Below are 25,637 nucleotides of genomic sequence, written 5' to 3' on the forward strand. Positions count from 1 at the left end.
TCAGCAACTTGAAATGATGTACTGGGGTCAACAATGTATGGGTGGAGACCCCTCCCCCACTCTAGGGTGTAACCATGCATGATTGATTGCAATGCACCATTTGCTCAGCAACTGTATTTCCTTCCTCCTCACTGGCTCATGGGATGGGCCCTTACATGGCTCACTACTGGAATGAGGCCCAAGGTGCCTCCTCTGCCACCGCCGCCACCTTCAGCTCAGTCTCATAGGATGGGGAACGGCGTGCTCACCTACTCCAGGAAGCGGCCTCAGAGTGTCAGACCATGTAGGCAAGCATTGTCTGCACTGATGGCTCTGCAGGGCTTCAGGCAGGGGTCTTCCAGCCCTGCCTGGAGATGCCATCAGGGACTGAGGCTGGGAGCTTCTGCATGGAGTACGTGTGCCCTGCCAGAGTTACAGCCCTTCCCTCATATCTCCCATTATCTCAGAAATTATTCCTCCAAAAGGCACCAGGTTTAAATAAGCATTTAATTAGAACCCATTGGTATTATATTGCTTTCAATTAAAAAAATTATTTCCACTTCCTTGCAGGTATTTCAAAGTACAATATTAATTTTATACAAAATGGAGCAGTTAAGCAAACACTGTTATTTCACATTTTACATTCTTCAAAAATACAAATTCATGTTTATTCTTCTGGAGTTTGGAGAGGATCTTCCTTTGGAAGTACTGTACCTGTAACTAACATCTTCACATCACTCAATGCAAGGACATTTGTTCCCATGTTTCAAAATTAAATTAAATTTGCTTAAACACAACACACGTACTCCTGAGAGAAACCGGCAACTTCACACCATCTCCCCTTCACGCCTTGTGTGCCTCCGGAGCTGCAGGCAGCAACAGGGGGCCAAGTTCTGCACCTCTTGGAGCTCTACCGTACAACACCACGTGTTGCCATGCAGGAAGTCAGGTGCTCAGCGCATGGTCCAAACTAGGAGGAGGGACCCCGAAAGGCACTTTGCAAAAATTATCTGAGAGCCTTTGGGTGTTTCCACCTCCCACCCTCTAGGGTGTACCCATACACCTCGCATGGGAAGGTGACTGATGGTTGTGGGGAAGGGGCTTAAAAACCCTACCTCAACTGTGGGATCTTCCCCTGCATTCCTCCATCTCATGCATGTGCTGTATTAATAGCTGGTAAGATTTCTCTGCCCAATAAAAGCAGACATATCCACAAGCCTGCCCCTCCTTCTTTCAAGGGCAATGCAAGATACCCATCTCCTGGTATGCCTCAAACTAGTCCAAAGTAGGAAAGGGGTTGCTTAAATCCCTTATCAGAAAACTGATGGAGCCTTCACATCTGAGTCCAGACCACTACTGGGGAGAATGGCAGCGCCTACTGTTTCCTCACATAAAGAGCTTTCAACAGCTTAGCATTTGGAAAGAGAAGACTGCAGAGCAAAGGAAGGCGCAATTTCAATTAACAAATTGCAAAAAGAAAAAAAAAGATCTCCCTGGGCTTTACTAGGGGGAACAAAAAGCCAAAAACACCCATGTGTTAAGAAAAGTATAAACTGCATTACTTGAAAGTGTCCACTGCATAGAAACCATTTTTGGCCAGCGTGCACACCACTAGAAACACAATGTGGGTTACACACCATTTCCACCCATTTTCACAAATGCACACAGACACACATGCCCTACATAAATATCCAGTTTCCTTGGCATTTCTCAGTGCAGAACCAGAGTCCAAACTGTAGAAAACAACAATAAACAATGCAGAAGTTGAAAGCTCGGCCCTCTCCCCAACAACAGGGGATGCATATTAAAAACAAAACTGGAGACACTATTTCCAAAAGAAGGGAAGAATACCCCAATTAAAAAACTAACCCAGAATGTGTAACATTAAAGAGCAGCATCTAACTTCCAGCTGAATGGCCTTTGCAAAGAGGAACGTCTTGTGCTGTCAACCTCCTCCACGTCCCAATTTCTCAAGAGCAGCTTCTCTTGTTGAATCATTGCATCTACGGATCAACTATTGGCATGTTCTAGGAGAAGGTGTGAGGAGAGAAACCCTTTTAAAATGCTGTCTGAAGGGTTTTGCCACTTCTGGCATAGAGTCCCTTGCTGTAAAGTAAGGCAGGAATGTGACATCCAGACGACCAGGAAGATCCATTCTAGAAGGCGATACATGCCATCTAGGGCACCCTGCCCCACACACCCTGCCCCCTGCCCTGCCTTTCTCTCTGTGGGGTATTCAGAAGAGGATGGCAGTTGTAACAAGCTACCACTGGATTTGAGCAGTGACTGAAATTGTTGCAGAAAAATGAGTGACCTAACCTGATTGCATGCAGCTCAGGCTCCTAATGGAAGTTTTGCATAGACTGGACCTTTGCTCAAAGATGCACAAGTCAGAAGGGCGCAGAATACAGAGCTGAGGTCGTTTCCCAATCCATTCCATCAGTCAGTCAGTCTCTCTCTCTCACACACACACACACAGCGTGCACATGTGGACACCATTTCTAGCTAGCTACACATATTGCACTGAGGTTAAGTGCTCTTCTTTTTGCACACCCACATTAACTTTTACTCAGAGCAAAAAGGAGGGGGCGGCAGAAACATCCTAATAAACATTGTAAAAAGTTATTTACAAATGAAATTGCAGCAGTCAGCTTAAAGAGAACTAAAGTGCATTTTAAAGCCCAGCACGTTAGTGTCAATGGAGCAGCCTAGCAAAATACTTTCCTTCTCTAGACTCAAGCAGCAGCTTCCAGCAAATGCAGCAGACTTCCACCCCAGCAGGTCCTCCATCTGAGCCAGAAAGAAGTCCTCAGTTGCTATCCATGTCCTGGTCGCTTAGCATAACCACATCCCTCAACCCTTAGCCCCTAGCAGAGTCAACTGGGCAAGCAGCAAGACCAGCTGGGCCTGGAAGTCACACAGGGCTACCATTCCAGAGGCCTCGCTGCGTCCTGAAGGCAAGGCTCCCACACCACAGATCTCCAACATCCACTCTGGTGACAGACCCACCTAACAGGTGTCCTGAGTGCCCAGAGTAGTGGCCTCTTCATGCCCAACCCAGGAGCACTGAAGGCTATGCCAGTCTCGTTGGCACATGAGAGGGCGAGGGGGACTCATGAAGTCCTGATTTGTGTCCAACTTAATAAATAAATAAAATTAGGAGCAGGAGTGAAAAGCACCAAAAGGGCTTTGCAAAGACATTTCCCAAGGCCCATTGTGCTCTCCACCACCATGTGCAGCCCTCCCAGAAAGAACCAAGTCAGAGCACGCTTGCATACAGCAGCTGCCGTCTCACAGGGCAGGCTGCTTTCACAGACTGCCCTCCAGTTTCTGTCCAGGCAGAGTCTCCTACTATTTGCCCAAGTAACTGAGAGTGCAGAGGGAGGAGGCATACACAAAGCAGCTAGGGAGTTTCCGAGATGTCCCGAGTTCCATCACGCTCAGAGCTCCGGGGATGGCCCTTGAGGGTCAGTGGCCCCTTGCAGCAGGACCTGGGAAACAGACCTCCCAGGCTCCACATTCCAGGCCCCAGCAGGCAGGCTAACCAAGAATCCCCAGCCCCAGCACTGCACTCTCTTGCCCCTGCCTCCTTTGCCACCCAGCTGCCTGTTTGCATGCAAGAAGCTTCCTCACGGCTATTGTCTATTAGACAAATAGCAAGCTACACAACAAACGAGTGAAGACCCTCCTGTAGCCGCCCCTCAAACAAGGGGACGGCTGTGAAATCCTCACTGATGGAGGAACACGATGTAGGGCAGCCTTCCCCAGCCTGGTGCCCTCCAGATGTGTGGGCCTGCAACTCCCATGACTCTGAGCCAGTGGCAAGGCTGGCAGCGATGTTGGGGAGTCGCAGTCCAGCTCTTCTGGAGAGCACCAGGCTGGGGAAGGCTGAGGCACAGCATCGCCTCTCCTGCGACGTTCACAACGGTGGAGAGCTGAAACACTGCAGAGGAGATGGCTCACACCCTTACCGGCGACTGGATAGAGGACTTTACCCTGAGTAAGTTAGAGATACGAAAGGATGCATTTTCCACTGCAGCAGGCTGAGGGCAGGAAAAAGGAGGAAGGCTTTGGAAAGAGCGGGAGGACTAGCTGGCTGAGCACCAGCTCTTTGCAAAGGAAGGGAGCAGCTCCACAGACCCCACGTCACAGAGTAGCCAAAGGACTGTGCAGCACATTCAAGGTATGTGCTTGGCCAGAACTGGCGGGATTGTTCTTGTGTGGCAGGAGCAGCTCCAACTGACCAACACCCAGATCTCCACAGAGCACCAAACTGCTGAGCTTGCATGGGTGTCTTTTCATGCTGCTGTGCTGGGCAGGTGAATCTGGGAAAGCTGAAAGAGTGCAAATCCTCTGAGCCCTTGAACTCATGCCAGCACCTGTGCTGCCACTCTGGAGAGACAGTGGCACTCCGCTGCCAAGCAGGATATCTATGAGAGACACAGAAACCCAGCAGCCACTATGGAGCAAGTCCGTCTGTGCATGTGCAAAGAGACAATGTGCCCGGCTTGTATTTCCAGCACACTGAGTGCTAGCAAAAAGATGAGCCCTTGTGGGGCCCATGTCCACCTCTCCCTGGCCCTGAAGGCCCCCCCCCCCATCTTGCAAAGTGCAGCTGCTTCTATGAGCCACCTCACCATTTTACTCCTCCTACATAAGACATCTCCTTGCCCTCCCTCCAGTATAAGAATACAAATAGTGCACACTTGGAACTGAAGACACCCCATGGAGCCGCAACAGCCTCACATGCCACCAGTACGCTCTCCACTCCCTCCACCACCACAGCAAGGTGCTGCGGGAGAGCAGACAGCCCCCACGATCCGCTCAAGGCGACTCTGATTCCAGCGCTCGTGTCACCCTGAGCAAAAGTGACAAGACAGTGCAGCCCAGCAGTTCAGACATCATGTTGCCTTTTCTCTATGGACAGGCCTCACCTCCCAAGGGAGAGGACCCAACTTCCAGGAAGCAACAGGCCCTTGCTCTTCCTTCGACTTCCGCCCCCTTGGGCCAGGTAAGAAGGCTTCACTCGGGGAAGCTGCTGCCCAGGGCAAGCTCTTCCTCCCCTTGCAGGAGAGCTTCAGTGGGAATCAGAGGGGAGGTGGTGTCAGGGCTCTGGAGAGACAGGAAGTCTGAGACATCCATGGCACTTAAGGGCCGGTTCCGCGAGTCTGACGGGTTCTCCGCCAGGGCACTTCGCCTGCAAGGAGGAGGCAGCGTTGACGCGAGGGCAGCAGCAGAGGGGGTGCTGGTGGCCATGACGACAGGGAAGGCTCGAGGCTCCTCCGAGGCCTTGGAGCCACGCGAGGGACAGCTCTTGCTGCTGCTGCTGGCGGCAGCGGCTCTGTCCTTGCTCAAGTCCCGGCAGGCGCACTGGCACTGGCAGGCCTCTTCCTGCTTGATGATGATCACGGGCACACTCAGGCCAATCTGCTGCACGGAGCTTCCTGAAGACAAGCACGTCCTGTCAGGCCAGAGGCAAGTGCCAGCTGCCGCTCTGCACACCCGTGTGTGTTCCACAGCTTCCCCGCAGAAACGCAGAGGGTGAGGGTGGCAGCAATGGTTGGGAAGGGCTCAGCAGCAGAGCAGGGCTGCTGGCCTGTTCCCAAGGGGCAGAACACTTCCCCTCTCCCCGCATAAGCAGTTCACCCGGACCTAGCCCAGGCAGCAGCAGAGGGCTCATGCTATGGATCAGCCCGGGTGAGCAACTGGAGCACTGCAGGCCTTCCTCATTCAAAACAGGCATGCAGCCCCCCCCCCCCATGTCCTTCCACTCTGCATGCCCACTCTGTGGTGGGAATGCCTTCCCATGAGGCAAGAGGAAGTGATCCCAGGATGTGTTACTTACCTGCATTACTAGCAACAGGCAGGGCAGTAGTAAAGAAGACCTTCTCCACCACTGGGGTCTGGGGCTTTGGGAAGAGGAAAAAAGATCAGCATATCAGCCCCCGGAAAGCAAGGTGGAGCCTCCCCACTGCAGTCGCCACACTGCTAGAGCCACAGACCTTAGCAGGCAACACGCTCAGCCCAGCCCCAGCCCCCAGCCCCCCCCCCCCCCCCAGCGGATCAGTCCGTTCCGCTTGTGAGCACTTTCCGTGCTGGAGCAGGGAATGGATATTACTCACCATTTGCTCTTGATTCTGGGGCATCCTGGTGGCACCGTTTAAAAGCCACTGGAGGTTTTGCTCTCCCATGACAATGCTGGACTGCAGAATGGCTGCACTCTGTGATGGGGTGATGGTGATAGTTGGGCTGCTAGCCAGCACAGAGCTCCCTCCAACAGGCACAGACTGAAGCCCACCGGGCAGGATCTCAGCAGCAGCCCCTGCTGGTCGTCCAGGGCTTGTGCCTGTGACTACAGAAAGTCCTGTTCCAATGGGCTGTGAAGGAGTCTGGATGTGCTGCAGGAAATCCTGGGGATTGGCTGCAAACAGTGTGCTGTTGGAAGCAGGCACTTCTGGGGACTGTAGGACTGTGGCAGGAGTTCCACATGCTACCTGCGGAGTACCAGTGGGGGCAGGGGGCAGTGCCGGGGGAGAAGGCTCAGAGATGCCAAGCTGCAAAACAAGTGGCAGGGACAAAGGAGCAGTCTCTCCTGGAGGGGGCTGGATGGCAGGGGCTGGGTCTCCATCACCCCCAAAATCGTCAATCAAGGCATCTGCCAAACAAGAAGTACAGTGAGATCCAGAGCGGCACCTAGCCCAGGAGTCCAGCTGTGGTCCAGGACAAGTCCTGATGCTGGCCCAACCAGGAGTAGCACTGGCCCTCCAAAAAGGTCTGTGCCATTTGCGAAGGCAACGGCCCTCCCTCACCTGACCCACTGGCCTCACCATATGTTGCTCTTGCTGTCTGGGCTCTGATGAGGCAGGGCATGGCACCAGACAAAATGAATCACACCGTGACTGCATTCTTCTTCAAAGCAGCGCAAGCCCAGGCTTCCTCAAGCAGCCTCAGTAGACCACGCGCAGCCCTCCCATGATGGCTCATCCCCTGGGAGCCACTCCCCTCTTGCTCAATGCTAGCAGAGAATGCATCGCTTTATTACCCTTGGCCAGCAAGTTACAGCACAACGGTGCCTGGAACACCAGAAGGGTAACACGGATCTTGGACACAGATGCAACTGCAATCAGCTGGCAGGTATCCTTGACAGGACCATGCCATTTCTTCTTCAGCTTCTAGATATGGACTGGGTGACAAGCCATGGTGGGTTGTCATGTCGTCCGAACCCAGACCAACTTCCGCAGGGTGGCTTGTGCATGGGCAACAAGCCACCAAACAACCCATGGCTTGTTGTTGGGGTTGTTTTACCCACGATGGGTTGGCATGCTGTCTGAAGCCCGCACTGCCAACCTAATGTGGGTAGCAGGCATCAGTTGGCAAGCCTCTTGGCAACAGTGGCCCCTGCTGCTCTTCGTGACTGCAGGCAAGCTGCTCCCGCTGCCTCTTGCCAGGGACAGCCCCTCAACTGTGCCCAAATGGCACACCGGAGGGGCTGTCGCTGGGTCCTGCCAAGCCGCCCCATCCCTGCTCCGATTACAATCATGAATTTTGCGGGTGTCCTGCTTCAAATTCCCACTTGCCTGAGTGGGGATTTGACAGTTGACAGGTGGGGAAACGGGGTGTAGATCACCCCCTTAGCAAGAGGATCCCCAGGATTTAAAGGATTGCCCTCACTTTTGGGAGTGCCGTTGTCCTAATGCATCCCACCCCAAGTCAGAAGCAACTGGTTTTCATAGGAAAGTGCATGGCACCCCCTTTTTCACTCCCAGTTGTAGACAGCTGTCAAACTAGATGCATTTGGGAGCAAAAAAGAGGTAGCATGCACTTTTCTATGGAAAAACTGTTGCTGCTGACTTGGGGAGGGATGGATTAGGACAAAGGCACTCCCAAAAGTCAGGGCAATCCTTTAAATCCTGGGGATCCTCTTGCTAAGGGGGCGATCTACAGCCTGTTTCCCCACCTTTCAACTGTCAAAGGTTGTCAAAGCAGCCCATATACCATGTAGCCTTGACTGTTAGCTTGTATGTTTGACAGCTCAAACATATAAGGCTCCAGGTAAGGCAAGCCTGAATATTTTGGACAGTTGGAGTTGCGCAAGCGTGCAACTCTGAAAACCTGCTTAAATTTATTTCAAACGGGGCTTTTGGCACATTCCCCGAGGCCGGGAAAATGCGAAAAAATTCTGGCTCCGTTTTTGCCCCCCCAAAAGAAAAGAGAACTTTTTTTTAAAGGCTCCGATTGTGACTGAAGTCATGACTGGAGTGGGGATGGAGGGACTTGGTGGCAGACAAGACAGGTTCTGCTGGTGAAACCACCTGGGGGACCAAGGGGGAAGGAGGGGCAGAACAACCCACAGTGAGCCCAATCATCTGTCAGGCTCACCGTGGGTTGTTTGGACAACAGCCCACACCACATGGCTTATTTCACAGGGTGGGTTGTTGTGTCATGCAAACTCAGCCATGGTTTCCTCCAGCCACATAATACTGCACACTTAGCACCAGAAACCTGCCAGGACCCCCAGTTCTTAACCCTTGGAGTAGTTTGCCAAGTCCTTGGGGTCCCTGTTCTTTCTAAGATAAGAGATGAATAGGCTAAAGGAACCAGCAATGCAGAGCAGACCTCTACCTGTGTGCTGAGAGTCTTCCTGATTTGTGGGAGGCTCTGGGCTCTGGAACATGGACTCAAAGATGCTTGCTGGTGAGATCGTACTCAGGTCTTGTCCATGCATCTGGAGAAAAGAAGTAGCAGTGAGGCACTCACAGTCAGCGGCTGGTGCTGGACCTTGGTGGCAACGCCAGCCCTACACACACTCAGACAGCACACTCAAGAGATCTAATGCACAGGAGCGCGGAGAGACAGAAGAAGCTTGCTGGCTTTCATCAGCATGAAGAAATGGAGAACACAAGCCCTTATCCAAGGAAATGCTGAGATGGTTACATCTATGCTCCACACTGTCTGTTGCACTATCATAATAGAACACAAGAGATACTTAAAAAAAGGTAAAGGTGTCCCCAACCAGTCGTGTCCGACTCTAGGGTGCGGTGCTCATCCCCGTTTCTAAGCCGAAGAGCCAGCGCTGTCCGAAGACGCTTCCGTGCTCATGTGGCTGGCATGACTGAACACCGAGGTGCATGGAATGCTGTTACCTTTCCCGCCGAGGCGGTACCTATTTATCTACTTGCAATTTCTTGCTTTCGAACTGCTAGGTTGGCAGGAGCTGGGACTGAAGACGGGAGCTCACTCCGTCACGCAGCATTCGGGTCTCCAACTGCTGACTTTCCAGTCTGCAGTTCAGTGTCTTAACCACTAAGCCACCGCGGCCCCTTAAGAGATACTTACTGGATTTGAATTATCCCGCAGTTCTGAATCTGTGGACATGAGGCTCAAGTCACTCAGGCAGAGTGAGTGATTTGTGTCCTGCAGAGAAGAGGGATGCTCTGCGTTAAGCAGTGGACCACTGAGAACAGGGGTGGGGCCCCAGATTGGACTCCAACTCCAATCAGCCCCAGCCCCAGTGCTGAGAGATGCTGGGAGCTGGAGCCCAACAGCATTTGGAAGGCCACTGGCTGCCCCCCCCCCCCCGAATTACAAGCAAGGTGAGACCAAGAACGCTTTAGGAACGATCAGAGACTCTGGCAAATCCATCTCTTAAAAAAAAAAATAATTAAGAAACACCATTGATCACTTAAGGAGGAAGGCAGTCTGATTCAGAAGGAAACTTCAAGATGGTACAGCTGAAGGTCAGTTCTTTATTTACAAATGCACACGCCACAGTTGCCATAGTGACTGACCCTCCCTGCTTTGCTCAGTGTCCCTTGTCTCGTCTCAGACTCCACGGGGGCTTTACAGTTTAACTGCTATTGTTCAAATGATTAACTTAAATTCAAAAGGCTGGAGACAGAGGAAGATGGGCAAACCATGCAGCAGGAGGGTGCCAGCTCAGTTATCTCATAACCTTTGCTAACTGGAACTAGCAGGAATTCTGGACTAAAAACTAAGGGGGAGGGAAAGGGAAACCAACCAAGCTTGGTCTCTCTCTCTCTCTCTCTCACAGGAACCTGCCTCATACCGAATCCGACTATTGGTCCGGCTAGCCCAATACTGTCAGCAGCTTTCCAGGGTTTCAGGCAAAAGTTTTCCCAGCCTGGAGATGCTGCTGGGGATTGAACCGGCAACCTTCTTCATGCAAAGCAGGGGCTCTAACACTGAGCTGCAGAGCTCCCCCCACCTTTCTCCGTGCACAAGCCCTTCCAGTAACAATTCAGAGGTGAGCAAACACTTTCCATTCTGATATTTCAAACTCAACTACTAGCCTGGACTATGAGGGACTGAATACCCCTCCCGCAAAAGGGCAGCGAGTAAGGAAAAACCAGTAACCTGATTAAAAAAAAGATCATGAATTCCAGCATGACAAGATTAAAGCATTAAAGGTTAAAGTACACCATATTTTATAGATTTGGTAAGTGTTGCTCAGATCAGCAATCTGTTTCAGTAGCAGAGAGTTCTGCTGGATACTCATTCCCCATTGTACAATTTCACCTGCAGAATGCCTAAGGAGCACTTTGAAACAGTCACACCAGCAGCATCTAAGACCTGGGGAGTAGATATTTCCACTTATGTCAACTGCCAGAGAGGGCCTGTTGTTGGGCAGAAAGGTGGAATACTTATATTTTAAAGAAAAAGGACTAAAGATCTGGAAAAGTCCCAGATATTGTAGATATTGACAGACCCACACGGAGCAGAGCACACTATGCTATCTAGGGTACAGATAAGGTCACGTTTTCCTCAGCTGGGGAGGAAGGCACCTACCTCGGAGAGGCTGCTGTTGGAGAGCAAAGTGTAGGAGGGCCCCTTTTCATGTCCCTTCATGTGGCTCTTGAGGCTATACTGTGTGCTGAAGGTCTTCTCGCAGCCATTAGTGGGACAGAAGAAGGGTCTCTCACCTACAACAGAAAAAATACATGCACGTGTACAGGACCAGCAGCCTCTGAGTTCATTGCTGCTCAGCTAATGCCTACACAGATACCAAGTTGTACTCCCATGTTCATTGCAAGGCACGGAGATCAGACCCTCTATGTGCGGGATCCTGGCATAGCAGGTTCCAACACCTCTGCATTTGGCCTGACTGCCCCCCACAGGGAGTCATGGCCCTTTTTTTTAAGCATATGTGTTAGTAATGTGCGTTCGTATTACTAACATTTTAACTTGCCCTTAATGCTGAGTCAACACCACCTAAGCACTCAGTACAACTCTGGCAGGTTGCATCCAGCATCTGGACCATTGGCTACATCCGCCTTCCCCAGCCTGGTGCCCTCCAGATGTGCTGGGCTCCACCTCCCATCACCCCAGCCAGAATAGCCTGGGCTGCATCAATGCTAGGGGTGTTTGCAGCCTTCAAGTGGCACAAAAGAGTTTCAAGAGCCACCTGTCCCTAGTGTCTCACCAGTGTGTGTCCGGACATGCGTCTTTAGGTGATGGCTTGCAGCAAAGGCTTTCCCACAGCCATCATGATCGCACCTATAGAACAAAGAGAAGAGGTCAGCAAGAGGTTTCTTGCAGAAACCAATTCTAATCACACCTCTTTCTTCCTGCTGCAGCAGCAGGACAGATATTAATCTGCACACAGGAAACCTCTGAAACCTCTGCCGGATGGGCAGTATCACCGAGAAAGAAATCAAGGAAACAAGCAGTATACTAGCCAGTACAGTCTCAACATAGCTCACTGAGAAGGATTTCAGGGGCTGACCAGGGCAGCACCCCTGGGCCTGGCTTCAACACAGGATGGGGTTCCTGTGCCTTCGAGGTTTTGCAGGAAGGGAAAATCCTGTAGGTGCTGCTGAAACTCTCCTGAACAACTAGCAAAAGCTACCACCGTTGGCTCTTCTAGCCATGAGCAACAAAAAGTGTTGTGTGGCTATGGGTTTTTAAGGCCACATGGGACCTGCCAGGCTACAGAACATTTACCAGAGGTGGACATGTTGTGGAATCAGGATGAGAAAGTCTGGGAATGAGTAGCTCAAAGGCCAGGGTGAGTTTAACGTGGGGCTTGCCACAGAAAGCCTCAAAATGAGCCACAGCTGAAGCCCCAAGCACTGCCTGAGATCCAATGCAGGCCATAGCACAGCAGCACAGCATTTGGCCAGTGGCCCAAGTCCTCCCCTGCTCCCCCACTTGAAGGCTCACCTAAATGGCTTCTCTCCAGTATGAGTCCGAACGTGTTTCCGCAGATCACTGAGTGTGGTGAAGTACTTGCTGCAACCCTCCGATTCACAGTTAAATGTTTTCCCTGTGTGAAGCCTCTGATGGGCTTTTAACCTGCAAGTGGGGAACAAGGGCTCTCCATTACTGCCAGCCTCTTCCAGAAAGAGACCTGCGCAACAGGCAGAAAACCTGAACTCCCACAGGCACATGAAACAGCTGGTTCCATCTGGACACCATCACAAATGCAAGCAAGGGGATTGCCAGCAGAAATGGCCCAACTTCCTGGCGGTGAAGCAGGTTCGCCCCTCCAACCCCTGCAGCTCCATTTAATACAGCCACCACCCAGAGGAAGAGGCTGGGGGGAAGCTGCACTTCAGACAATTAATTTCAGAGGAGCTAAGAAGCAGCGATGTGGGTGTGTGAGAGATTTTTGCAGGGAAAAGAAAGTATATCCCCCCTGAAAATAAATTACGTAAATGCTGTATTTACATTTGCGATGTTTCTAACCAGAATTTATTCTTACTACATTCCTATGTGTGTGTGTGTGTGGTGCAGGGGTGGAAGCTCCAGCTTGGGAGAACAGAATGCTCCTGCTCTTACCTGTACAGTGTATTGAAGGCTTTTTCACAGCCCTGAACATCACACTCAAAAGGTTTCTCCTTGGTGTGGACTCGAACATGGATTTTGAGACTGTAGGATGTCAGGAAGGCTTTCCCGCACCCCTCCTGGTTGCACACAAAGGTGTATTCCCCCCGATGCGTCTTCTGGTGGGTGCGCAGGTTGCCTGCAGTGCTGTAGGTACGCGGGCAGCCCTCAAACGTGCACTGGTAGCGCTTCACCTGTCAGACAGACAGACACGGTACAATTTACATCCCATACTAGAATGCTGGCAAACCAATCTGCCAGCCCAACCTATTTCACAGAACTACTGTGAGAAAAAATACTGGATGGCCCCATGCTGCTGCAGTGAGCTCCTCGGAGAAAGACTGAGCGGCGTGTTAACATAGGAAATAAATCTCAGCCATGGCATCTGTTACATTTCCAAGGTGACAAGCTCAGCTGAAATATCAGTTGGGACTTCACTAGTATTCTCCAGCAGCCTATGAAATAGTAACTCTGGCAGATCAAGCAAATCTTTCATGTTTGCATGATCTTTCCCTAGCTGCCTGATTAGGAAATTCTATAATCCAATACCTCTAAGAGAATTCTGGAATTAAAAATCAGATTCCAATGCCTAATACCACCCAGTATGGTTTTCTCACCCAAGAGTAATTAAAACATCTTATCTCTGAGGTTTGCTAGATGAGAGACAATTGTAGCAGGCCATTAGAAATAGATCATTAGTATCCTTTTACTATTTAGAAAAGAATCTAGATAAGGAGGTGACAATGTTAAATGTAGGTTTAAGACTTTCACTTAGTATTGTAAAGTTATTAGGTCAGATGGGCCATCAGATAAGTGACCAAGAGGCTTCACTGGAGACTGTAAATATGAAAAAAAAACAAGCTCACAAGATAGGATGGTGTCAAGCAAATATGTTTGTGTCAAAAACATACCCATAAACATATGAAAGCTAAAATGTTTAGATAAGTATGTTACTGTGCACATTAAACTCAAGAAACTTCAAATTCGGTAATCTCATTTAGACATAGAGTAGAAAATTATCTTTAGAATTCTTGGATAAGAAATATAAGCCATAGTAAAAATAGTTTAGACATCTTTTATGGCATCCAAAAAGAATATAAAGGAAACTCAGAGCACGCAACAGGGGAAGCTGTCCTTTAGGATCAGCTTTCCTTAACGTGTTGCCTGTAGAACAACCTGGTAAGCTTGATGTTGATTATCACTGAAAACTAGCAAATGTACTTGACTCTGCTTAGAAGCCTTGTTTAAGAGTGATGTTAGATGTTTCATGTGTTTGAATGTATGCATGTATAAGCTCTTGTATTTAGTACTGTTATGCTAATACTTTGTAGTTAAAGACAAAAAGGCAAATCGTGTCTAATAGTTTTTCTTAAGAACTAAAATTCTGTATTGCCCATATCAGAGTAAAGTATTGAACTGGCTCTAGGTGGTATCTGGTTGTAAGAGAAATCTGACTTTATACACAGTAGACAGGTGATCAGCGGTTGCCGACATACTGACAATATAGTTTGAGAGAATCTCTGAACCAGGGTATATGCCACATAAACTGTATGACCCGTTCCTCTTCTCCGATGGGAAAACAGCAGGTAAATGCAGGGGAAGCAAAGAGCTGGCACATCTCAACAGGATCAAAGCCAATAACTAACCTGCCTCACCCCCACCCCCTCACACCAATTTTATTTCATTTATTACATTTTTAATCTTCCCAGTAACAAGTGTTCTCTGGGCAGATCACAGAAACTACAAGAATAAAATACAACACAGCACAGCACAGGATATATACCCATCCATCCATCCCTCAGGAGAAGGGCCTAGCACAGCCTGCTGTCCTAAGCAACTTTGGAACAGCCTCTCTCTCACTCTGCGATCCAAGCGAGCCACTTCCCTGTACATCAGCAGCCTTGCAAAAGCTTGTGCCAAACTGTGAAAGTGAAAACTCACTCCACGGCTCACACTCAGACATCTCTGAGTGCATCTTACAGATCGCTCCATTTCATTAAACACACGTAATGTGATTTAAATGTTATATTATGTAGAATGTATTAGAATACTGGTAAAAATGTGAGGACAATAGGATGTACTTCCCTTACATTGTTTAATTTAAGGGGGGGGTGAAGGTACTGAAAACTGTTGACACACTAATACATTTCAGCAACCCAAAGAACTGTGCATGATATGCTGACAACTGCTCATTTATTTCAAAAGAGTTCAGCTCTCTTCTACTATGGTTGTTGGGGCCCCTCAGTTTCATTTTCACTACTTACTAGTTCTATTTCAGCCTGACATATCTACATATGTCAATGGCATATATGTATTCTACCACATACTCGCTAGGGATAATCACCTGAAAAAACATTAATTACAACTTTGAATCTGCCAAGCTTGCCTAGTATTGTACTTGTAATTGGCATCCATTCATCGTTACTATTGAACTGAAATGGAAAATTTATGGAATGGAACATTTTCTGGGGGAAAATAAAGCACCAGAAAATTTTCCATTTTGGAAAAACCCTCCCATCCATCACCACTTAGCATTTGGAATGTTTCTCAAATGGAAGACCTGGTTGAATCAGAACTCCCACAGCTCTTGGAGCTCCACACTCACATCTCATAAGCATCCACATTAGTCATATAGATACGCCCCAGGCTCCAGTGACTGGCCTCTGCAAGAGCCCCAGAGCCAGCTGCCCAATGGGAGCAGCTCTTCCTGCAAGCACAGGAGTTCTGTTGGCTGACCTGCCTGCATTCAAGGGGTCACCTGTGTGATGTTTCTGCTGGGCAAGCTTACAGAGCACGCCCCCCCCCCCCCCAATCAAGGACACTCTGAAGGATCTCAACAAAGCTTTATACAAAGAATGCAGACAGAAGATCCTCTAATTAAGTACTCTCCCTTCTTCCTTTTTTAAGCAATATGGGATCACCTGAGGGGCAGCTGAACTGCTACCACTGGTTGGGAGGCTTAGGAAGGATTCCTGGAGCAATCAGAAGACACTGCAGCAACACTGCCCACAGTGTGCCACCCCACCCTATCACACACACCACACATGTCAGTGTGTTGTTCTGCTAACAAAGGCAACACACCCTGCCCAGCTCCTGATTTATCTTCAGGCTCAGGCCCTTTGATTATTCATATAAGTAGACTGAACAACAATTCTGCCCTGCCCCTCCAGAGCACATGGAGAGGCTGCCTCTATATGACCTATTGGAAGGTATCCTAAGCCTGGGGCAAAGGAGACATTAGGCAGGGCTCTGGCTCACTCTTTGGGCATTTTCACATGAGCCTCAAAGCATCTTTTGTTCAATCATGTTTTTAGTGCAAATGTAAAACCTACACTGGCCAGAATGCTTATTCACATTACGAAGTTCTGCCTAAGAATTTAACTCTATCAGATTTAATACAGGTGAGCGCTAGAGACAGGGGCTCTTTGCTTGGGGCTCCCAGACAGCGATGTCCACCTGGCCCCCTTGCCACTGCCTTTAGACAGAGAAGATCGTTTTATTTCAGCTTTTCCAGGATTCTGCTGCTTTTAAGTTTGACTTTAACTGTTATCCATTATTTTCTTATTTGTTCTTTGATAGTTGTTTTTTGTTTGTAAGCTGCCTTGGAGAGTAAATGAATCATAGAATAGTAGGGTTGGAAGGGGCCTACAAGGCCAAATGCATCTTCTCCACTTTTGCATTCATATAACTAGCATGAGAGAGGCTCAAAGCCTATTTGAACGTCATGTGCTCTTGGTAAAGGAGGTTTGGGCTCTTCTACAGTCCCTTATTCGTGCCAAACTGTAGAAAACTTCCCAGCCCAACCCCCCAAGCAACATCAAACCATCAAAAGGATGAAAATATATTGGTGAAACAGCACCCTAACTCTTCTGATGCCATGTCCTTTACATTTAAGATGTAAATGTACATCTGACCCACTCCCCCATATCAGCAGCAGCTGCCCACCAGCTAATGATTGTTGGCCAGAGGTTAGGCAAGAGGAATCTCCATTGACAGGTACTGTTCTAAAGGTTTGAGGAACATCTGCAGTAGGAGCAGAAAAAGACAACAGGTTCATGAGATGTAGCAGCTGAGGCCTGGCTGACTCAGGTGCAGTATTTTCTTTCAGAATGGAAGCTGATCTCCCAAATCTGGGCAGCCATTGCAATGCCTTCAGCGGAGAACTGGAACAGCACATGGAGGGGGGGGGGGGAGAGATATTTCAATTCCTAGGTCATAATAACCATAACCAATCATAAAAACCTGAAATTCTTCCTATCTGAAGCCATAACCAATCTGAAACCTGAAATTCTTCCTATCTGAAACCAAGGAGTGTCTCTTAACTGTGTTTCTAAAGCAGGGATGGAGAATGTAGGTCCCTCCAGATGATGTTGGATGGCAATTCCCATCATTCTTCACCATTAGTAATGCTGACTGGGCAGTCCATCATCATCCGGAGGACCACACGTTCCCCATTCCTGCTCTAAAGTATCCCTTTCCCTGCCACTGCTCCAGGAAGCCAAGTCAGTACAGTTTGGAGCTTTTCTCCATTATAGTTTATCCTAACTACTTTCAGGGTTGAACTATACCCAGCAATTCTGCAAGGGTGCAGATGTAGCATTCAGTAGAATTCAGCTTCTCTACTTTTTAAATAGGAGTTTTCTGGCCCTTATAATTCCAAGGATGTGCACTCGGAAAGCAGGAGCAATAAATGCCCGCTGAACTGTTAATAGCTAGAGATTTCCAGTGGTCAGACGGTAGGGCTTCACTAGCCAGCACAGTGCCTTGCCCCAATCCGTGACTAACAGAATTATTTAAAGTCAGAGAAATCAGGCAACCCTACATAATTTAAACAGGTCACAGAACTATTTTTCTTGTTTTAGCACACAGTACAAGGTTTTCGTACTATAAAAATTCCCGAGGACGACAAATAGTATGAAGTAGAAGCGAAAGTCACCCATGACCATGCACAACTTAGCATGGAGAGAATGGCCAAGACTACCTGGTGTGCTAATAAAAGAAAAAGCACTGCTTCATATCCCCTGCAAAATGTAAGAGTCCTTGCCTGCCATTACTGGGAAGCCTGCTTTCCATCTCATTTTGAAGAGACACAATCGTGCATCTTGGGAATCGTCCTTTACCTGAAAATGCATGGAAGTGTAACACTGGATTTGTATTCCACAACCCTATCTTGGAGAAGAACATGTGAACACATGCAGAATCAGCTTGGAAGCTCAGGCACCTCCTCTCTGATGCAGATGGAAGATTATGGAAAGGCAGTTGTTGGCCCCAAAGAATGAGAAACAAGAAAAGAATCCAGACATTCCCTTTTTCATGCATCTTAGGACAAAGCTGAAATCCAAAAGTGTCTCCATGGCTTTTAAAAGCAACACAAAAAGCAATGCATTGGGCTAAGAGGTTCAGACAGACAAGAGACATCCAGAAAGGAGAACATAGTCAGATTAAAGTCTGTTACTTACTTCTTTGAGCTTGGTCTCCGGGCACTCTGACTGCAAAGTGAGGGTGGCTCCTTCAATGTTTCGAGGCATGGGAGTTGAGCCAGGATTGATAGTCAAATGAATCTGATCTGGAGAAATAATGTGCTGCACATAACCCTGGGACATTCCTTCATGGTCAGCTATCAAATGAAACCTGTCCTCATGATTATCAGGTAGAAAAGGCAGGTGATCCCTGCACTGCCCTTCCTCCTCCTCCTCCTCCTCCTCCTCCAGTGGCCCTTGGTCTTGTTCAATGAGAACTGTTGTCCTGTCGTACACAGTCCTGGATGAGGCTGGGACAAGGCCATTCTTGTCGACAAACCTCAACAGTTTATTATCCTGGGCCAACTCATCTTCCTCTACTTCGTAATAGATGACATTCTCAGGACTGTTTTCCCCCATGTCTTAGTGGAATTCAGGTAGACCCACAAAACGAACACGTGACAGCTCATCTGTAAGAGAATAATACAGAACATACAATTAGGATAGTCAGGTCAAAGCTGAAGCCCTGAACATCCAATAAACATAATTAGTTTCCATTTGATGCTCTACTTTACTGTTTTAGGATCTACGTTTATTTTGTATTTTTGAGGTTTCACTTGGTTTAGCTTTTTTTAAAAAAACTTGTACACTCACTTTGGGCACTTCGCAGAAAGGTTATTTTAAAATAATGAAAACTACAAATTATAGTAAAACAATCACAACCAAGCCTCACCTGCTATTGTACTCAGGTGCAAGAGTTCACCCCTTTCCCCTGGGACACTTGACAGAGCAAGCATTTTTTTTAAATTCTTCTTTAAAAAACATATTTCAAATACATCGGAAACAGCCTCTGATTTTCAGGCAACAGCCATGCAGAGGGCTGAGTAAAGCTCTCAGACCCAGAAAATTTCAACAGCACATTTCTAAGGACTGGATCCTTCCAGACTGGCATTATACAGAAGGGCCGTGAGACGGCTATTGCCAGCAGAAACCACGGAAGGCATCTGGGGGAACCTCTCCGCTCTCGCGGCCCTTTCGCAAACTTCCGCAGCCATCCGCGCTGCGCTGCGGGGACAGACCGGCCGGCCCTGCAGGGGCGGGCAACTTGTGGCCCTCCAGACGTCTTGGCCTGCGACGCCCATCCCCCCTCGCCGCTGGCTACGCTGGCGGGGCTGCCAGGAGGGCCAGAAGCTCCCGCCCCAGCCTCCACGGGCTGGGGGCGGCCTCGGTCGTCAGGCCTCGCGGCCCGGGCCCCCGCCGGCCCTTCGCGGGGCCGAGGCCACCACCGCCCCCCGCAGGGATCCTGGCCCGCGTTCTCCCGCCGGCGCCCGCCTGGCGCTCGCCGCCAGGCAGCGGCCGAGAGGCGGAGGGCGGCAGCTTCGCGCCCGCCCGCCCGCCGCCGCCGCCGCCGCCAGGAGAGGGGGCGCGGCCGCCAGGCTCCCCCAGGACCCCGCCCGGCCCCGCCTCGCCTCACCGGCTCCTCCCAGCGGCGGGCCGCCGTCGGCCCGCGTCGGCGCCATGGCGCCCGCCCGCCCGGCCGCCGCACGCAGCCCGAGCGCCCGCGGTCATCCGGCCGGCCGCCCGTGCGCTCGGCCCGCTCCGCCGGGGGCTGCCGCAGACGCGCGCGCTTCCGCTTCCGCCTCGCGCGGGGCCCGCCGGGAGGCCGTCCTTTCCGGCCCCTCCCAGAGGCCGAAGGGCCTGGCTGCGGCGCCGGGCGCCCCTGGCGGCGGCCGGCGGGGCGGCGGCTCCGGCGCCTTCCTCGGGCCCCGGGCGGGCGGCGCGGCAGCAGCGCCGCCTCGGGCCTCGCCCGGCAGCGTGGGCGCGGCCTGCATCCCGCCCCCGTCCGGGGCTGCGGCCTGGGCCTCTTTCCGGGGGCGAGGGCGCCTGCCTCGGGGGCGCACTCGCCCCGGGAAGGGGGCCTCTGCCGCCCCGCGAGGGCCGCGCGCCACGCCCGTGCCCCTCCGCAGAGGGGCGGCCCCGCCGGCCTCGCAAGGGCGCCTTCTTCCGTTGATACAAGGAGTGTATACGGAATTGCTCCTTTTGTCTGTGCTGTTGCTGTACAAGTTTAATCTCTGAGCATGTGCAGATGTCTTTCTGACTACGCTGTTGCAACTCCTTATGAGTGCTTTGAATCGGCCAGTCTCTCTGCTCAAGTAGCTGAGCTCGTTGCTCTAAAATAAATAACTCTTCACTGAGTCACGATACGCTTTTAGAGTAGCCCATGATTTTGGTCAATTATAAGAAAAGAGAGAGTTCATGACTTCTGCAGGAACTCCCACTGAAAATAGAAATATATTTCAGATTTGTTATAAAGCAGTTCTCCTGCCGTCTTCCATCGCTATTATTTAATGTGCAGTTCATACATATGAGCAAGATGTTGTGTCTCACTCAAATTCTCATGCTGATGCAGCTGCAAAAGACCTTGTTAATCTTTGGAACCTAAGCATAGCCCAAAATTTTGCCCCGAAACATAATGAATCCAAGTGGAGTCGTGCAGGTTGTTTTTTACACCCCGACTCTCTTTGGCGATCCCCAGATGGCCGCTTGGTAGCACCTGGGTCACTCCATTTCCTTTTGGCCGACATGCTTCATCCCTTTTTGCATGCTGGCAGGGAAGGATAAGCCATCTGTCTGTCCATCTGTCTCTGTTGCGTTGCCTGTCAGTCCCACAATGCAGGACATCTTGTGAGGGATGCACAAGGATATAGAAGTCTCTCTAAATGTCTGTTTTTACATCTGTAAATGGATTTCATTCAAATGTCCAAGTGTCGTAGGTTTGAATATGTGTTAGAAATCGTATGTCTGTTTTCTGGATGAGGGTAAAGGCATCCCTTTGCAGGACGGCAGATGCTACCGCAGTCACTAAAAAACTTTTGAACTTCGTAACTCCTACCAGAAACAGGTGTGCAAAGTGATGAACATTTCCCAACACTTTCACTGCCCATATCACCCCCCCCCCCAAGTTTGGGAAATGTAGAGAACAAATGGGATACTGAAGAACAAAACATGTCAAAGTTATGTACTGAACTGAACTCTGATTAGTTAGCTATTTTGCCATTAGCCCTGATGCCTATGAGGGCCACCCCAAACAGAAAACACCACTTGTCTCCATATGAAATTATCACCGGTAAGCCAAAAAAAAATGTGTCCTCACCTCCTGAATATGAGGACTCTACCTACACTCATTCATTGACCATAGACTATTGTAAGAAATTAATCAAATGTGATAAGAACTTTCACAGTTTGAAGAAGCACATCCATTGCATTCAATCGTGAGCAGTGTCATGGCCTAAAAGTTAGAGATTGGGTCTATGTGAAAAGATATCACATAGGTACAGAATGTGGCTGGGTGACCAGCCAGATGGGCGATTAATAAATTTAATAATAATATAATAATAATATCAAAAACAGAATTGCCTAGAGCCCAGGTAGAAGGGCCCTCGCCAGGTACTGCTCACCACTCATGCAGTGAAAAGCTAGAAGAAATACCTGTCTAAATACACACTTCCCAGTGTAAATGTGCACCCACACCTTCCCCAGTTTACTCTGTCAAACACTCCACAACTACTGATTTAGTGCTTGGAGAAGCAGAACTAACTTTTTCTTTGTCTTACAGCTCCAGAAACAGACTCTCTCCACAGATACACTCTATCAGGGACCGCTTTTCAATGTTACAGCATTAAAAAGTTCCACTTCAGCCCTTGTGAGAAGAGCCATATCAAGTGCTACTAGTCAGTCCAACTCTGTCAAAGTTGCTGAAAAGGAAGCCTGCATCCATAACTTGACAAGATGGCACACGAGACTTAGTCAAAACAATGGCATCCAAGTCAGCATGGATACGAGCAATTTTATCTGCAAAATGTCCAGCAAATTGCTCAAAGTGGGCTTTTGGGGGTTTGAGTTGTTGTATTCTAGAGCCTATACCCAAGAGTATAACCACACACACACAAAAACTCTGCTAGATGACACTGAGCAGATGCAATAGTGGCGGAGAAGTAAGATTTCTTCACTGCCACAGAATAAGATCAGAAATGGGTTCTTACCCATGTTCAGTCGTATTCATTACAAGCCTTGTGCCATTTGCGCTCTAATCATCAACACAGCAGTTTCATTGCCCTCAGCTCCTCGGAATACCAAGGAGCTCACATGGTTCTTTGACTGGGTTGAGGACATTTGGGAGCAGTCATACTGAAAACCCAAGTCATCCCCTCATTCCAAACAGAGACCAGGTCCTCAGCAGGACCACTGGCTAAGCCTGCAGGAAAAACCCCAAGAGACCTCAGAAATCCATGATGTTTGTATGGTTTTACTGTGCTTTACTGGTTTTGTACCCCATTTGGGGATTATTTAATAATGAAAAGCAGGTAATAAACTTTATACATGAATGCATTAATTAAAATAGTCCAACACATCTGGAGGAAACCTGGTTGAGGAAGGCTAGGCTACAGCCAAGCCCTACAATACAATAGCAGCTGTTCTGACTCATCAGGCAGAGACACACAGCTTCGGGATTTATGTACGTATCTCATTTCTTGGACTATGGTATCCACCCATTAAGTGAAAAAACCGGTCAGCGAGGGCAGACTGGTATCCAGCAATAACCTTCCACAGGGCAGGCCAAGAAGGGGGCATGGCAGAACACCGCCCGTGCCGGCTCCCCTGCTGGAACCCCAGCCCACGTGCCGGCAGCAGCCCTTGGGCCTCCCCGGCACCGTTTCTGCCTTCGGGGCAAGGGAACAGGGATTCTGCCGGGTGCTTGTCACTCCTTGGTGTGGCCTCAGTTCTCGAAGCAATGTCCACTGGTCATGCTTTTAATAGGGTGTGGTCTTTCTGACACCAGGTGAGGATCTTTTTATTCTCCCAGGCCTTTTAGTCCTTCAGTTGTTGTTTTTTGAAACGCTGCTGTGTTTTAAGGGCTTTGCGCTGCTGCTGGCTTTTATTTTGGTTTTTATTTTTTAAATGTTTTTATGTTTTATGATGTTATTGTATGTTTTGGTTTTAAGTCTTGTTTGGTGAACCGCCCAGAGAGCTGTGGCTGTTGGGCGATATGGAAATGCGATCAATGAGCAGACCCATGTCAGCTGTTTCCCTTGTGCCTGCTGATCGCGCGAGTGGGATTGCCCTTGTTATCTGTGCCATGTCGCAGGGTGCTGTGTCATCCGAGCCTGGTGCATGGCATGGGTGTATTTTCGCCTTCCCTACAACCCACAGCTTGAAATGGGTGAAAATGTACTATGCCCATGCCACACTCCAGGTTCAGACAACACAGCAATCTGCGACGTGGCACAGGTGACGAGGGTGATCCTGGTTGCATGACCAGCAGCGGCAGGGAAAACAACTGATGCTGCATTGCTTCCCCCGCTGATTGTCTGAACAACAACCCCTTTGACTGAGATTATCCATATTAGACCTCATATCACATCCACTGTGAACAGAAACTTTTTTTTTGTTGCTTGTTTGGTAATGCATCCAAGACAGTGTAGGGGAAGAGAGCGGAATACCACCTGGGCTGTTGTAATGGCCCCAGGAGTGTAACCAAGTCACCTGTAGTTTTAGAGGGGCCTAGAGATCCAGAATGCTTGGCTTAGGTTCATTATAAGTGCAATTTCCTTGCTCGTGGGCCTCTGAGCATGTGGGATGAGTCAAAGGTCGATAGCGCGGCCTCAGCCCATTCCATGCTAACAAAGGCTAGTATCTTATCAGGGCCTAGGATGTGCCTGAGAAGTGAGGCTATGTTTATGCCGAGTTACAGGTGGCTGTGCTGGGAAAGTTCCAATTATTTGCCTTCTGAACAAGCACCGTTAGTCTATGCTGGGAAAGTTGCAGATGAACGCTAATTAACACTTGCTGCTATCATGCTGCCTCACTGCTAACGTGTATGGTATAAAACCCATTTTACCCCATGGCTCCGTGTTCAGAGAAGCTGTCTGATCCAACCATTGGGTACACCTGTGTGCTGTAAGTACTCAAAGTCTCTTTGTAAGCAAACCTGGGTCTGGCTTATCATTATCTCGACACCTCCAAACCTTAGCAGCCCACGGCCAGGGCAATACAGCTGTATAAAATGGTCTCTACCTTATGCAGGTCTTGGCAGGGTAGGTGTCCTGGAATCCTCTTCCGAAATAACTGGCACCAGCTCCTGAATCTATTTTGAAATTAACAGCTTATTCTCCAGGGAAGGTTTGTGTCTTTACAAAAGATGGAGCCTGAGGGGGAGAAAAACTGTCTACTGCTGTGGTCTTCTTGCACCATCTGCGTACAACGCACAATAGCAATGCACCTGTTTTTGAACACTTCCTGCACTGTGCTCCCCTAGCTGGACAAATGCCTCCAGATTTTGTGTATGTCGTCTGAAGGGGCGAAATATTTTGCTGCGGTGCTTTTAAAATGGTTGGACTGCTTTTCTACACTCTCTTGTACTGCTTTTGCAGAGGTGGCTGCTACCGTTTCTTCTAGTGTGCTGTTGTCTTTGCTGACTTCATATGAGGTAGATTCTGCTGACTCCAACACCCACCTTGCTAGCAGATGTCGGAATCAGCATAAGAGCAACACTCCACTTCTATAGCACTTCGAGAGTTCAAAGTGCTATAGTGATTATTGTCTGGAAAGGCTGGGACTGAAGCTCTTATTAAATCGTGTTCTGCTAGCAGAATGGAACTTGCTGTGTTACACACAAAACTCACTTGGAAAAAGGTGGTGTGTAATTCATGGGTCTGTACATTCGTTCAGGAGCATGTTTTTTAATAAAATCAATTGATATCTCACATCTAATGTGAATGTGTCTTTAATCTGATCCAACATGAACCTGCTCTCATTTCGCTCAATTGGTAGACTTTAAGCATAGAGACAAAGTCTTTGGAGAAAGAGGCGCAAGAGAAACTGCCTTCAGGATGCAAAAGACGATTAAGGGCGCAATCCTATGACTGCTAGATAGCCATAGGATTGTTCGGTTTTCAGGAACTGACCTTGGAGCCCAGGCTCCCAGAACACTCCTCCCTGCTCCCCGTAGGCAGTGTGGATCGTCCCTGGGCTCCGCACTTGGAAGAGCAGCACAGAGCGGGGCAAAAGGGGGTGTTCCCGGGGGTGGGGAGGGGAAGTGCCGGTATGATGCTTCTTATACGTCGTCCGGCCTCCCCCCCCCCCGCAAGTCCCATGGCTAGACGGCTGAAATCAGCCATCTAGCTGCGAATGCAGGGCGGCTGGAGCACAGCGGAGAAGATTCCCCTCTGTGCTCCGCCCGCCCTGCATTGGATAGGTGGTCGCCTCCAAGTTTGGAGGTGGCTGCCCATCCCCATAGGATTGCTCCCTCCATGTGCCAACCCACAGCAAGAGCAGGAGGAGGAAGCCAACTGAAAG

General features: G+C 49.4%; 1 protein-coding gene across 3 annotated transcripts; it reads right to left on the reverse strand.

Moving 5' to 3' along the window:
* Positions 1 to 467: 467 nt before the first annotated feature.
* Positions 468 to 19,949, reverse strand: MTF1 (metal regulatory transcription factor 1). Of its 3 annotated transcripts, XR_014785221.1 has the most exons (12): positions 19,756 to 19,948; positions 18,282 to 18,751; positions 12,778 to 13,016; positions 12,160 to 12,291; positions 11,420 to 11,493; positions 10,786 to 10,919; positions 9,316 to 9,393; positions 8,602 to 8,704; positions 6,102 to 6,634; positions 5,825 to 5,888; positions 3,880 to 5,423; positions 468 to 3,748 (listed from the first exon to the last, which is right to left on the reverse strand). XR_014785221.1 is itself a non-coding variant. In XM_084816238.1 (11 exons), exons 2-11 carry the CDS (start codon positions 18,699 to 18,701, stop codon positions 5,002 to 5,004), a joined length of 2,199 nt encoding a protein of 732 aa, XP_084672364.1. In that variant the 5' UTR covers positions 18,702 to 18,751; positions 19,756 to 19,948; the 3' UTR covers positions 468 to 5,001. The 3 variants fall into 3 exon arrangements, 2 of the variants coding, with proteins under 2 accessions (XP_084672364.1, XP_084672365.1); XM_084816238.1 differs by having other exon boundaries at positions 468 to 5,423; XM_084816239.1 differs by lacking the exon at positions 468 to 3,748 and having other exon boundaries at positions 5,305 to 5,440; positions 19,756 to 19,949.
* Between the last annotated feature and the right edge of the window lie 5,688 nt (positions 19,950 to 25,637).

The sequence above is a fragment of the Heloderma suspectum genome, chromosome 10 (genome assembly GCF_057233095.1).
Source record: "Heloderma suspectum isolate Gila_16-S chromosome 10, 16-S_ref, whole genome shotgun sequence".
NCBI classification, from domain to species: Eukaryota; Metazoa; Chordata; class Lepidosauria; order Squamata; family Helodermatidae; genus Heloderma; species Heloderma suspectum.